The sequence below is a fragment of the Protopterus annectens genome, chromosome 4.part0 (genome assembly GCF_019279795.1).
Source record: "Protopterus annectens isolate FY-2018-M chromosome 4.part0, PAN1.0, whole genome shotgun sequence".
In the NCBI taxonomy this organism is placed as follows: Eukaryota; Metazoa; Chordata; order Ceratodontiformes; family Protopteridae; genus Protopterus; species Protopterus annectens.
The window spans coordinates 1,980,677,231-1,980,691,239 of NC_056733.1; the positions used below are offsets into that span (position 1 = coordinate 1,980,677,231).

Here is a 14,009-nt window from a genome sequence, read left to right on the forward strand (position 1 = left end):
GGAGGCCTAGATATTTCAACAGTACTATCCACCCCAAGCAGCTACCCCTCTCCCTAAGCTGGGATTTTTTACATATAGGATTTTGTTGCCTTCACATTACGGCTTCCAGTAACAAGCTAGAAACATTCAGCCAATAAAAAGATGTTAATTGGCTCTTGCTCTTATACCTTTACATGCTTATTTGCATTATGTAATATACATCCACAGATTAAAATCATATTCATGGTGTTTTAGGCAAGCAATTCCTGTTGATTGTTAAGAAGCCACCTTACCTGGTGATTCAGTTCATTTATGTGAAACTCAAGGAGTGTTCCATTTTCATTACAAGCATGCATGCTTTATCAGGGCTCTGTTTGTTCAGCATCTGTTATTTTGCTGTCAGGGACATCCATCCTAACCAAGGATCTGTCCGGAGTAACACTATTACTGACCCTACTGAAAGTGCATTAACAACTGCTAAAGGTCTGACATTTATCCACATTAGTGCAAGGAGCCTCAAAAAGAAACCACATTTGCCACAAAAGTGTCTGACTCTTTATCAGCTGGTATTGCAGCTGTCTCAGACACATCGTTAACACATGCTATTCCTGATTCTGAGATTTCACCACCTGAATACAGTATCCCCATGTAGAAAGAATACCCAAAGGCAGTGGTGATACTGCCATTCTATTTTGTACAAACTTAATATGACCGGGTCATATTGACAGTGCAAGCAGTCCATATTGATTTTCAGAGTCAATACCACAAAGTTAATATTGGTGGCAGTTGTCTGTGTTCCAGCAGATGCTCTTTTGTCTATGGCAGATGAAGCTATCTACAATACGGCAATCAACATGAAAAAACAAGGCTCACCATTAGGGGGGACATGAGCAATGACATGAAGTTTTCACTAGGGGATTTCAGCTAACTTTTCATTCAGCTTTTTGGACCCTTCTAAATGATAACTCCTGCTTCTAGGAGAGATGAATTCTCAGACTGAGAAAGCACACTGGTCTGGATCCTAACAACTTGACCTCTTAACTGCTCTTTGTGACATACTACCTGTGATCATTTGCCAATAATTGATGTTTGGGTTGACAGTAAAAGACATATGGCACATGGCTTCTGTTACTCATTTTTTAAATGAAACACTTTATTACAACCAGAATTGAGATCAACATTAGCATGCAATTCCAGCAGATGAGCAATCAATAACAAAAACCATAATAATCAATATTAGTATTAAGTATTTATTAATATTCTAACCTTGAGCATCTACAACACATCTGTAAATACAAAGTGAGATATAACAAGTACTTGTAATGAATGATTCTGTCACCTTCCTCTATACCAGTGATGATGTCATAGGTAAAAATGTCACAGTGCATACATAGCACCTGAAAGGGAACCATACCATATACTATATCTGTTTACATTCATGTGATGGGGCTCCCTCTATGAATGTATAACATACCTCTCATGTACCTGACTGGACCTCTCCAGCCTCATTGGGATCATTCTCTCAATCTCCAGCTTATTCCCAAGGATCCTGTACATCTGCTCGAGTAGTGTTACCTTTTATCTCACCACTGAGAGAAAAACTCACCTAGTACTCAGTCAACTAAAAGTAGCTAATAAGAGCTCATCTTCCTCTGTACTGAAGGCAGAAATGTTTTAGCTATTAATGTACTACTGCCTAGAATCAGTTATGTGCTAGCGATCACTGCCTTACTCTCAACTCAAAACTGCTCAGTACTGCAAGCAACTCAAAATACAATTTTATGATTTATCATCTACATCCAAGTACTGAATGTCACTGCACTACTTTTAAAAAAACTGACTTCTAATCTGGCATAATGCCTCATTCTTACTAAATGAACTCACATTTAAACTCATCTTTGACAACTACTATAAACGTTGAATAAGAAGTAGTGTTGACTCTCTGCAAAACCTCCACCAGTACTACACTGTATATGCACTCTTTAAGCTTGTATCCACAGAAAGTTTCTTCTCTAAAGTAGCCTCTACTACCTGGAAATCAGATCACAAAACAATTTAACGTCCTTTACAAAGCAGCTAAGACAACACCTACAGAAGGCAAATGGATGTACTTGTTTTTCTTTTTTTCAGAACCAGGATGGCATTAAGCTTCTTAATATACAAACCAGGAACTAAATTATATTTCTTTCAAGCAATGTGTATCTAGTAAAAGTTGCATTTACATAAGCCTATGTCATAAGTTATACCACATTTGGTTAATGATACTTTTAAATTCTTTTTGTTTTTATGACTAAAAAACGTATTATTTTTGCTTATAATTCTCTGCGTGCTGTTAAGACTTCCTAAAGCTGGACCTTTGCCCTTCCCCCGATCTACCTCCTGACTTATGTTCAACACATTTCACCCACCCACCAACTTGCTCCTTCTTGCAGTATATAAACTCTCTCTCTCTCCCTGGTTGATGTTAAGTGGTACAGTGGGTATACCACCTCCCTTCTCCCAGGATGGGTGATCTGGCTTTGACATCCTCCCTACCTCAGTCCTTCCATTTCCCAAGCGGCTAACTGAACTTGGGTTATTGAGTCATACTTTGAGCTTCAGGTCACTATGGTACAAGAATGTTACCCAGAACATATGTTTAAGGGCAACCATATACATCCATACCACTAATAGGATCATAGGAAGTTACTAGGCTATTGGCCATGAGGCCCTTACAAGTCTAGGCAAGAATTTAGCCCATGTTCCAACAAGTCAGCACCCTATGCCACTGTCCAGCAGGGACAGAGGTGAAATCCCAGGGGTGTATTTTCTGTTCCCCATCCAGGTATCCAGGTTGCGCTTAAAAAGGATTAATAAGGTACTCTGCTTGAAGTGGAGTAGGAGTTTATTCCACAGACAGTAGGGTCTCTGGGACAAAAATCTGTCCTGCCAACAAGTCCTATTGATATTACAGACCAGGTTGAGGTCACACATATGGGTTATTCCAGTGGCGCTTGACTTGTGGATATGCAGCAGTCCCATCAAGTTGGGATCTGAGATTGCTTTGTATGCCAGACAGAGGTCACCTCTGAGGAGTCTGTAGTAGACTGAGTAGAGGGACAGGGCCTTTAGTCTATCTGTGTAGGGTAGATGTTTGAGGCTCTGGATTCTTCTGGTGAGGAACCTCTGTGGTCTCTCCAGCTGCTGCATGTACTTTGTGAGGTACATGCCGAAAGGGGCATAGTACTCAATAATGGGGATTATAAGGGAAGAATACAGGGATGTTATGACCAACTTGTCCCTGGATGAGATACCCTTACTAATGAGGTGGGCCATGTAGAAAGCTTTCCGCACAACAGAGGCAATATGGTGGTCAAAAGTCAGTTTTTTATCAACCTGGGTGCCAAGTCCCTCATGACTGATTGAATGCTTAGGACCTTATTATCAATGTGATAATTTGTGGGGATGTCACTCTCCCCAAAGGGGATGATGATGCATTTTTTGGCATTCAGTTTAAGGCCATGTTTATGGCACCAGTCATTTGTTTGGGTAAGACCCTCTTGGAGGATGTCCACATCACTAGGGGATAATTGATGACAGTACCCAGCTTGCAGTCATCTGCAAACTCAGTCAGCCATAGCCCACTGGTTTTGGCCTGCACCTCAGAAAAGAATATCCAAAACAGCAGAGGCCCCAAGACTGATCCCTGGGGTACACCACTCATTGCGGGCCGACTGCTTGAGGTGGCTTCCCCTACTTTGACTAGTTGGGTTCTACCAGTGAGCCAGTTTGCTACCCATCTGGTAACATATGGATTGATCCCTAGTTGAGAGAGTTTATCTAATATACTCAAGTGGGGAATAGTATCAAAGGCTTTGGCCAGGTCAAGGTAGGTGGTGTGCAGCATCTTTCCCCCATCCATGGCCTTGGTGACTGTCTTAAAGAAATCGATCAAATTTAACAGGCATGACCTTCTCTTGACGAACCAGTCTATGAGGGATCGAGTGTCTGGAGGTTGGAATGTCCTTGTTAATAAGGTCCATGATAATCCACTCCATGGCCTTGCAGATGAGGCTAGTTAGGCTGATGGGTCTATAATTATCTGGATTGGTGGATGCTCCACCTTTGTGCAAAGGGATGACAGTGGCTGTCTTCCACTAGGCTGGGATATTGATACTGTCATTTAAGGTCTAATGGTCCTTGGAGGCTTAAGTTTTGCCAGACAAAGTATAATACAATTAAATAAGGATATAGTTTCCCTTCTGCAAATTCTGTCACAAATACTCACTCATTCTTCACAGCCTCCACTGTTCTGCCAACAGTTGATAATGGTGCAATTCTTTGCTTCATATAGGGAAGGGACAGGACTTTCAGAACTTCTGCTGAATGACTACCACTAAAGTGGGTTTATTAGATGGCAGTCACTTGCTGAAAAGTGATTTGAGACTTGCATCCCTAAGTTGTAAGTATCACCAGTCATCCATAGAAAATAAGACAAATATCTGCTGGAGTTTCCAAATAGATGCAATGAACTCACCATGTCATTGTCAACTTGCTCCACTAAATTGACTAGCCATAAAACAGTCACACCCTTCCAGTTATTCCTGTGCACTAGTAGTTTCCATACCTTGATCACTCCATGCCCCCCTGAGAGGAAGACTGAATCTCACACACTGTGTCCAGCCTCTTTATATAGTATACACAGAGCATTCTGCAAGGGTCTATATTACAATGTCGAACTCACAGGAGTTCGAACGTTGTAATACCGAACTCAAAAGTCTGAAATATGAAAATAGCGAAGCCACGACACACCAATTTTTTTCCCAGGGAAAAAATCGGAGGGCCGTTTTCGGGGTTTTGCTATTTCCTCCACTGTGGTGCAATCTCGGAGTTGGCATATTTAAGTAGGGGTGGGGTGTGGGGAGGTTTAAGTTTAAAGTGTAAGTGTTTTTTTTTGTAATGGAACAGCGACTATTTTCCCTGGGGAAAAAAAATTGCTGTTCTGTGTTTTTGTAATTATTGGGTTTCAAACTTCACGGTTCGATATTACAACGTTCAAACTCCTGTGAGTTTGACGTAATATAGACCCATTCTGCAAGCATAATACTTTATGCCATCCCATTAGCTTTTCCATCAGTCTGCAAGAAAGAGATCTCTTTTTTCTCAGGGAGTCAGTGTAACACAGGAGTCTAGGAAATCTTGTATTAGGAGATCATACTTGTCAAAGTGGAAGAGGTTTTCTTTTTGCCTTAAATACAAAGACACCTGGTCCCCTTTCATGTTTACCTATCCATTAAGCAGTAGCACTGACAAACTTACTGTTTTTCTATTCTGACATAGTATAAATATGTAATTAATAAAAAGAAGACCCTTTCCTGAACTGATTTTACTCTGACTGCCATTAGATTCTGTTTCATCTGTTAACTGCGCTGTGTAAAAACATTACCACTGGTTGTGTCCTACTTTACCTATATTCTGCTCTTGTGATGTCCTGTTATGCAAATTAAATACTGACAGGGCACACTAGCTAACAAAATAACATAAAGAAGCACATGTAGAAATAGTCTGAGGCCCTAAAGGCTGACTGCTTACCTTTAATGCTGACACCCCAGTACTGAATTATCTGACAGGAACATAAGAGGTAATTTCTGCAATACATAGTGAATAGTTTCATGTATGAGCGATAACACTAGATGTAATTGATGAAGGACAAATTTCAGATTAAGATTAAGAAGACTTTCAGCACAGAAGCAAATGTTGCCATTAAAGTTTATTGCTTGGAATTAAAAGATTTTTTTTTAATTCAGTTGTGTTGCAGTATTCTATAAGGCTATTACCCATTAGGGAACAAGAGGGCTGTAGAAATGTTGCTCAGACTATAAACAAATGTGCCAAATATGATAGGGTACATGGCTAGCCACCCAGTGAGTAAACCTTGACTCTAGATGACTGTCACTGTTGAAGTGACACCCTGACCCCATCTGCAAAAATGGGAATAAGGAGTTGTGGATGGATGGATGGGAAAAAAAAAAAAAAAATATATATATATATATATATATATATATGTATATATATATATATATATATATAGGGTTCTAGGTTATAACATCGACAGCTACTTTCACCGACAACAGAAACATCGACACCACATACTCAACAAACAAGTAACCGACAGTCCACAAACACGAAACCCCATACACTGCACACACCACAATAACAACAATCAACTAACAAAATACATCCCTATCCAAAACCACACACAGAACACAAGCACACCAAAATCCTCACAAACCCACACTAAACCTCACACACACAACTATGTACAACCCACAGACTGTCACTATCCACACTTACCTTACTTCGCACCTAACGTCCGCTACCACCGCATACTCACACAGCCTTCTTTCCAAGTCACTATCCCTGGTGTTGATGTCGGCTGTTCTTCTTCTAATTATATATATATATATATATATATATATATATATATATATATATATATATATATATATATATATATATATATAAATACAGACAAGCAGACATACACACACATATGTGCACGCGCATGCGTGTGTTTGAGCATTCTGGGGTTGCAGAAAGGTTTGTGTACTGGTAAGATGGTGATCAGGCCAACAGTGCAGTGTCTCTAGTCATCTTAGCATGGGTGCTGCATATCCTTCTGATATTGCAGACAGACAGACAGCACCACTTCACTTCCCATGGGCTTTAGTTTGCAATCTGAGTACTCTGAGAGGTATCTTGATTCAATGGGCTTGCATCTATTTCAGCTTGGCACTTGACAACAGTGCCCTCAATGTCTACTACTCAAGAAACAGGGCAAAGCCAAAAATAATTGAGGGACAAAGATTTAAAAATCAGGACCAATTTTTAAATATTACTTCTGTAATTTACTTATAAAGCTAACAGAACAGTGGGTTTTGCACCAATATGCATTTCTTGAACAAATAAGAAGTAGGACATGTCTGGCATTACTGGCTGACTATAAACCTCAGTGATTTAAAAGAAAAATCTAAATTTTTATGAGGGCAGTTTGTAAAGATGAGGCAAAATCAGGGACGTTCTGCAAAATCGGAGATATTTGAGAGGTATGCTTGACACTCTCTTTGCTGCTCCATTTTGTAAACCAAACCTTTCACAGGATTATGCATCTAAGCCTGAAGCAATTTAATTTTTATTTCCACTTCCCTGCTGATTCCCTCTGTCATGTATATACGCATATAGGTACACACATGCTCCCATGCATTTCTACACTTTTTTAATCAAGTAAAACTATGGTGTGTCACTTGTGGGTTTAGTTTATAATTTATAGATGTTATAAATATTGAATTATCTGATAGACAGTGAAACAGGTTAACTCCTGCAATACATTGTGAATTGTTTCACGTATTCATGATAACACTGCACATAACTGCTGAAGAACGAATTTCACTTTAAGAAGAGCATTAGCATAGAACTAAATACTGCCATTATGGTTTGTGATTTGGAAGCAGTTGTTCCTGGTATGTTGCATTATAGTAATGTTCTACTTTACATTTTCTGTTGTCTATTTTCTAATCTATAAATGTATCTGAGAGAGTGACAGGATTTAAACTTACACAGTAACACTCCTCACCTAATGAAAATATCTCCCACAGCAGAACTCCAAATGACCACACATCACTTTGTGTTGTATATACTTTATCAAAAATACTTTCAGGTGCCATCCACTTCAGTGGCAAACGGGCCTAGAAGAAAAATATTGAGAATACGTTAACATAATATCTTTACCACTAAGCAGTAACAATAGCAAATTTTGTACCTTATCTTGGAGTATGTTTTTAAAACAAAACGTTCCATAATCTTTACAATAATCTATGTGAAAGGCTACACTTTGCTTTAGATTATAGGTTCTCAGACTCTGTCACAATGAGCATCCATCAAACAACAAGAAAAAGTGAAAATATCAGAAAAGGAGTACAAGCCTCTCACAGGAAAAAAATAAATCAACAAACACATATAAATGTGTCAAAACAAACTGAGCCACCCACCAAACACATGCACACTTGCAGTAACTAAGATCTAACTTAATATGTTATTCTCTAACTGCTGATTTGCAGTCAAATGCACATGTTCAGTGACAATTGTTTTGTATTTAGCCTGATCCCACATAAAATATTGCTTTTCAAGTTCATAACATTTTCAGACCTACTTGGTTCTCTCTATTTAAGAAATGCTGCTTTTGATACTATCTCTCTGAAACATCAGTTAATACTCTGATTCTATTCATTCAGTCTCTCCAATCTGACATATGGGTCCTTGAGCCCGTTTGGATCTGAATGATACAGCTGACTTAATGTTTTTGCCTTGAGTCCTCCCTACATTTTTTTTACACCAAATGCCATGCTCCTCCCTGAATAGCTCAGATTTCATTTGCTGCCTCATGGATATGCAGAACAGATCTTGCCAGAAAAGTGCTCCACCTCTTGTTGGAAAGTTTTGTTTAGAAAGTAGCCTCTTTTCCAGCCTAAGGCCAGCTAATTCTTAATACTTTATTCTGTGTTTCAAATTTAACGTGTTACATAGAAATTTTGTTGAATTTACACATTAGAAGTTAGTCAGTCTGTCCTTGTTGGCCCTCTTGTCATCTTTCTTCTGTCAGCTGTTTACACCAGTACCTTTTACAGTTACTAGCTGTGGTGATTTGTAATGTTAGGATTGTTCTTACCTTGTAGAGTTATTATTTGGTGTTTTTCTAATGTTACCATTATTTCTACAGTTTGTGCATGTGCTATAGTCTTAATATTTCAGCATAGTTTAATTAGCTTAACCTTACTACTTAACATGGATCCTAAGGCAGTCTTCAAGAAAAGTAATAGTTGTAGCCACAAAATCTCCCCCAAGACCCCCTTGACTTTTTGTGGTCTTCTTGAGGGTGGTGTATTTAAAGTCTTCGTGTAAAATCTTTGCTGGCTTCAGACCCAGGGCTTTATCAGATAGTAGAAATAAATTACCATTAAAGGTCTCCTTCCTCCAGATCAGGAGCAAGCAAAGTCTAAAAATCCTCAGAGAAAGCTCTAAAACCTAAATACTTAGAGTTGAAAAAGTATCCAGATGAGACTCTGGTTCCCATGTTGACACAGAAGACTCCTTGGCTGCTGGATTCTTTTTTCTCAAACACCCACCTATACCCCACCTCTGGATCTAGAGCCACTGGCTCAGATAACAATTCAGGATTCTCCAAAGAAAGTGGGGAAAACAACTTCTAGACCAGCATCAGCCTTGTCAACAAAGTCCTTCCTGTCCAATCACAGTGCCTAAGATTTAGATTTGGATCACTTTAGCAGAAGTTCCCACAGACCTGAATTGAGATAGGTGTTATTGATCCATCGGCTCTGAAGCTGATTGGATCTGTACCCTTCATGCCAGTTCAGGCTCCCCTCACAGGTCTGCCCATCGGCTGTGATCTCTGGATTCATTTGGCCATTGAGGTTCTCTATGGTTCTGGTAGGTCTGGATCTGACTCTTCCAGAACAACTCCACTTGTACCCATTGGTGGCATGTCAGAAACAGAGAGTCAGGTGGACTGTTCCATTGGTCTTGTCAGAGTCATCTGCCTTTGACACTTTGGCCCCACTCCCATCCTCAGAGAAATCTGCCAGAGTCACTTGTTCTGTCTCCATTCAAGGGCTTCGATCCCACTGAGGGTGCTATTACTTCAGATATGGGTGAAGCTAGTGCTACCTTCTGAGTGCTGTGGAGAATGACTTCACATCCTAAGGTGAATGCACAAGATTCTTCGGCAATGGATATCCCATGACCCTTGCTCATTGTATTCAGCTTTGCAAGAGGTGCCACCCAGGCAGATTCAGTCCATAAGCCTCAAACCTTCTGTGCCATAGCTCAGACAGCCCTCAGAGGACCCAGGAGCATCATCCCCTGAGCCACCTGGAAAGAAGGTGTGCAAGAGGAAGCACATTGACTCTCCAGATAAGTAAGTCACTTTGGATACTGATTCAGATGATAGAGAAAACTTCCCACAATCCCTTCTCAAGGACATGTCCTTTATTGAAATACTGGTGCTCATGAGGCAAAGTGGATCCTGGCCAACTAAAACCCTCTCTCTGGCAAATGCAGTATTGTTTGAGGCTTACACGATGACCCCTTCTACTTCCGGGTGGTCCCACAGCCGACAAAATGGTAGAGCTGGTAATAAATAAGGCATGGCAGGAACCAGACACTTGACAGTCAGTTCAAAAGGAATCATGACAAAATCCTTAGACCCCCTAAAGATAAAAAACATTTTGACCAAAACACTCCCGGTGGACTCCAACATGATCTCAGCAGCCATCAAAAAGAGTTGTTGAAGACCCTTCTTCTTCTGTTCATCTGCCCAATAAGGTATCTTGGGCTATGGAGAGGCTGGGGAAATGGACGTATCTGTCAGGTACCTTTACTATCAGGGTCGTGAACTGTGCCACTTATATGACTAGGTTCCAGAGAGATCTAGCACAACAGGCTATATTCAGTCTGAAGAACCCTATTACACTGGAGGCACAGAAATAACTATAGGCTACACTGCCAGCTATGTCCAATATAGTGATTTTCTCCATGCACCTGTTACATAATGCAGCAGATGGAGCAGCAAGAACAGCAGGAGGAGGTGTGACTATGAGGTGCCATGCCTGGCTGTATCTATATGATTTTGCAGACAACTTTAAAGCATCTTTTACTAACTCCCCCTTTGATGGAACCACCTTGTTTGATAAGATGTTTAAAGATCACTTGCAGAAGTGTGAGCAAGATGTCAAGATGCTCTCTGCAGTAGAAGTGAAGTTTGAGACACCCCAGTGCACCTTCTGTGGGAACCAAAAAGGTGCTCAATCTTTCTGGTTTTGCAAGTCTCACCATCAGTATTACTCCCCTTCTGTCAAAAGTAGTTGAGGCAGAGGAGGTCACTGCAATAGATGCAGGCCCAGAGGACCACAGAATCAGGGAAAAATAGCCAAAGACTTTGCAAAAACAGGAAATAACTACCATTTGCATGCTCTTCTTCATGTTATTGTATTTTTAAAGGTTATTTGTCTAAAACAAATGTGTTCATAGGTTAAAGCAAGGGCATCAATCTAGATATCCATCTCTATAAAACAGGAGAAATTATTAATTCTGCATATAATGTGATCAATATAGTTTTACATCTCCCACACCAGCAACCCAGGATAACAACATTATTCTCTCTGTCCGACATTTCTTACCTTTTCACAGTGTAAAGTCTGGATATCTCACAATGAAGAAATTCTTATACAAACAGTAAGAAAAACAAAAAATATTTTACAGTTACTTTTTCAGGTCCTTCAGTGTCCTTCTAAGCACTGATGACATAAAGTGGGGTATACATAGTTTACCCACTATATTAACACAGTCAACCCAATTTCTGTCTTTCTCAGCAACTTCTTTCAAAGCCAGATTTAACCTATCTCTTCCTATATCTAAGTGGATCAATGCTTTATAGACTTTTATTTATTTGTCAATTTCACAGTGTTGTTGGCCTTCTTCCTGGTCATTTCCCAGTGCCAGTCTCTGTTTCAAGTCCAATGTAGTGTCAGTCAAGCATTTTTCTTTTTAATAATATAATTAATATAATATAATTAATTGGTAAAGTCTTTTATGGGCTTTGTTATTGTCAGAAGAATGAGAAGCTGAGTCCCCTTTTGCTTGATGGCTCACTCTTTGTTGGTTAAACTCATCCTTAGACTGCCCTGCGTCCAAAAAATATATTTGATCATCCAGGACAAATTATTTTGGCGAAAGCTGGATACAGTAGTTTGAATCTCACATCTGCCTCTCAGATAAATTTGCTTCTCTTCTACCTTGTGTACAGTAAATAGTAATTTTTCTCAAACACTTTGCTGCCTGCAAATATTAATACTTTCCCCTTTTGCCACAATTTAGTCATCAGCAACTCTCTCTGCTGGCAAGATTACTTTGTTACTAATATAGGTCTTATCTGTTTCCCATGGCCAGATTTAGAGCATACACATAATGTGCCCTCTTGGTTAATAAATCCTGCTGTGGGACACCAGTTCAGCTGCTTATTTTTACTTTTATAAAATTAATGCTGTATTTTCCTTCCAATTTCTCTGGTACAGTAGAAAATTTCAAATTTTCTCTGCACGCTCTGTCTTCTAAATCCGTTTTCTTTTTTGGAATACTTAGTCAGCCTTTTTTATTATTTCATCCTGATTTTTGCAGTTTTGTCAGTTCAGCTGAATAGCTATTTAAAGCTTCTATGTTTCCATTTTTTTTATTATTTGACTTTATACATCTCGTCAGTGTTTCACTTATTTTAAAGTTCTCTAAGTACATTTGACTTATTTTTTTCCTTTAAATTACTGGAAGTCATCTCCTATATCAAAACTGAAAATTGAACTACTCTTTTTCTGAGCAGTTGTGAAATTCTACCCAGCCTGAGATTTTTTTTCGGGTTGTTTTTCTCTAAATTTCTTTGTTGCTGGCATCCACGGTGTGTAATTACTAGTCAGTAACTGAATGTTATTTCCAATTTGATAGCATTTACTGGCTCTTTTCCACATAGTTTCAATTTTAACACTGGGATAGCTCCTTTCAACTTGTTGATCAATGTGCAACCATGTTGAAAATCACTATGTTATCTGAGTCTTGATTTTAAATTAACTCAATGTAACCTGTTGGTAGTGGTGGTATCTTACTAACTCTTACCTGAAAATTCATCCTCCAGAGTGCTGTCCTTATTAATCAACTGCATAAAAGAAAATCTCTCTGCCTTTAATAAAACTTTAATCAAACGTATGTATTAATTTGTTTGCTATGTAAATGGATTGGTCCAGAGACCCCATCAGCCAAGACTCATGCCAGTGATAAAGAGACAAACAAATAATATTGCATAACTAGAGTTTCAGAACAAACATAAAAAATATGTGTATTTTCAAAAACTTAAGTTCACCTCTCCAGATAGGAGCAGCTCAAATTAATGGCTACACACAACCATTACTTAAGCATATTTACATAAAAGATACATAAGCAATACTGAATACAAACTACTATGAAAGCAATTCTGAATTGCTAGCATAGGTTAGAGATAAGTTACCTTTTGACTGCATCTGTAAAATTATGTAAGTTAATATGTTATCTTAAGTTCTGTGCTAACAATTTCTTTTCTATAAAATGGTAATGATTTCTTCAATCTATTCAGTTTCCTGGAAAGTCCTAGTGGAGTAGCCAGGAGTGCTGTTGCCCAGTGGAGAACTAGTGGGACAATACACATCTGCATGTCTTCTATGTACTGAGATAAATCTGATATTAAAATCTTCCATTGTACAGACAGTCACATTACTTTAGCTCAACAACAAAATGAGACAAATATGGCTATCTATTTGCCTTTTGAAATTTCTTAACATTCTACTTCCTCTCCACACTTCCTCTCCCTCCCTACCTCCCTGTTACCTTTTTCTACTTGTCCCACCCCCTCATGAATGCATTGTGTATTCTTTCAACACCACTTATCCCAGTACTGCATTCCATGGGCCCATAACTGTCCTTTCAAAAAACACTGTCAAATATCCAGGCAGTAGTTTGTCCCAGTAATCTGCTGTCTGTTCCCCTCCTTTCCTCTGTCCTTCACGTTATTCCTCCTGCTCAGAATAACCTCTTCATATCTTTCTGACATGAACTTGTGCACCAGTACCATGGCATCACCCCACCCCTATCTCTTGCTCTCACTTGAGAAGTGATTTAGCTCCTCTTAACAGCTGTCTCTTCCCCTTCATCCCATGGATTTTCTGGTAACTTCATTGTGTTTTCCCTTCAGCAGCCTGGTGTTCATTTCCTGTGAAATGGAAGCATTACATCTTTGCTTCTTGAATCTGTCCCCTTAAAATACACCCAATCATTCTGTGTAATGCTGGGACTGCACTCTTAGCCCCTGATTGTCCAGTCCAAGTGTGATTAATACCCTTAGATTTTCTTAGATTTTTCCTTCTCTCTTCTCATTAATTCCACTTCTCCCAGTTGATACT

The 14,009-nt window shown here is 39.2% G+C and overlaps 1 protein-coding gene across 3 annotated transcripts in view; it reads right to left on the bottom strand.

Annotated features, from left to right (window-relative positions):
- The window catches only part of FLT4 (fms related receptor tyrosine kinase 4), a 1,292,248-nt gene that overhangs the window by 146,359 nt on the left and 1,131,880 nt on the right, over positions 1 to 14,009 (bottom strand). For all 3 annotated transcript variants that reach the window (XM_044069598.1, XM_044069597.1, XM_044069599.1), the window contains exon 24: positions 7,592 to 7,703. In XM_044069598.1, coding sequence (XP_043925533.1) covers positions 7,592 to 7,703 — 112 coding nt within the window. The remainder of the gene's footprint in view (positions 1 to 7,591; positions 7,704 to 14,009) is intronic.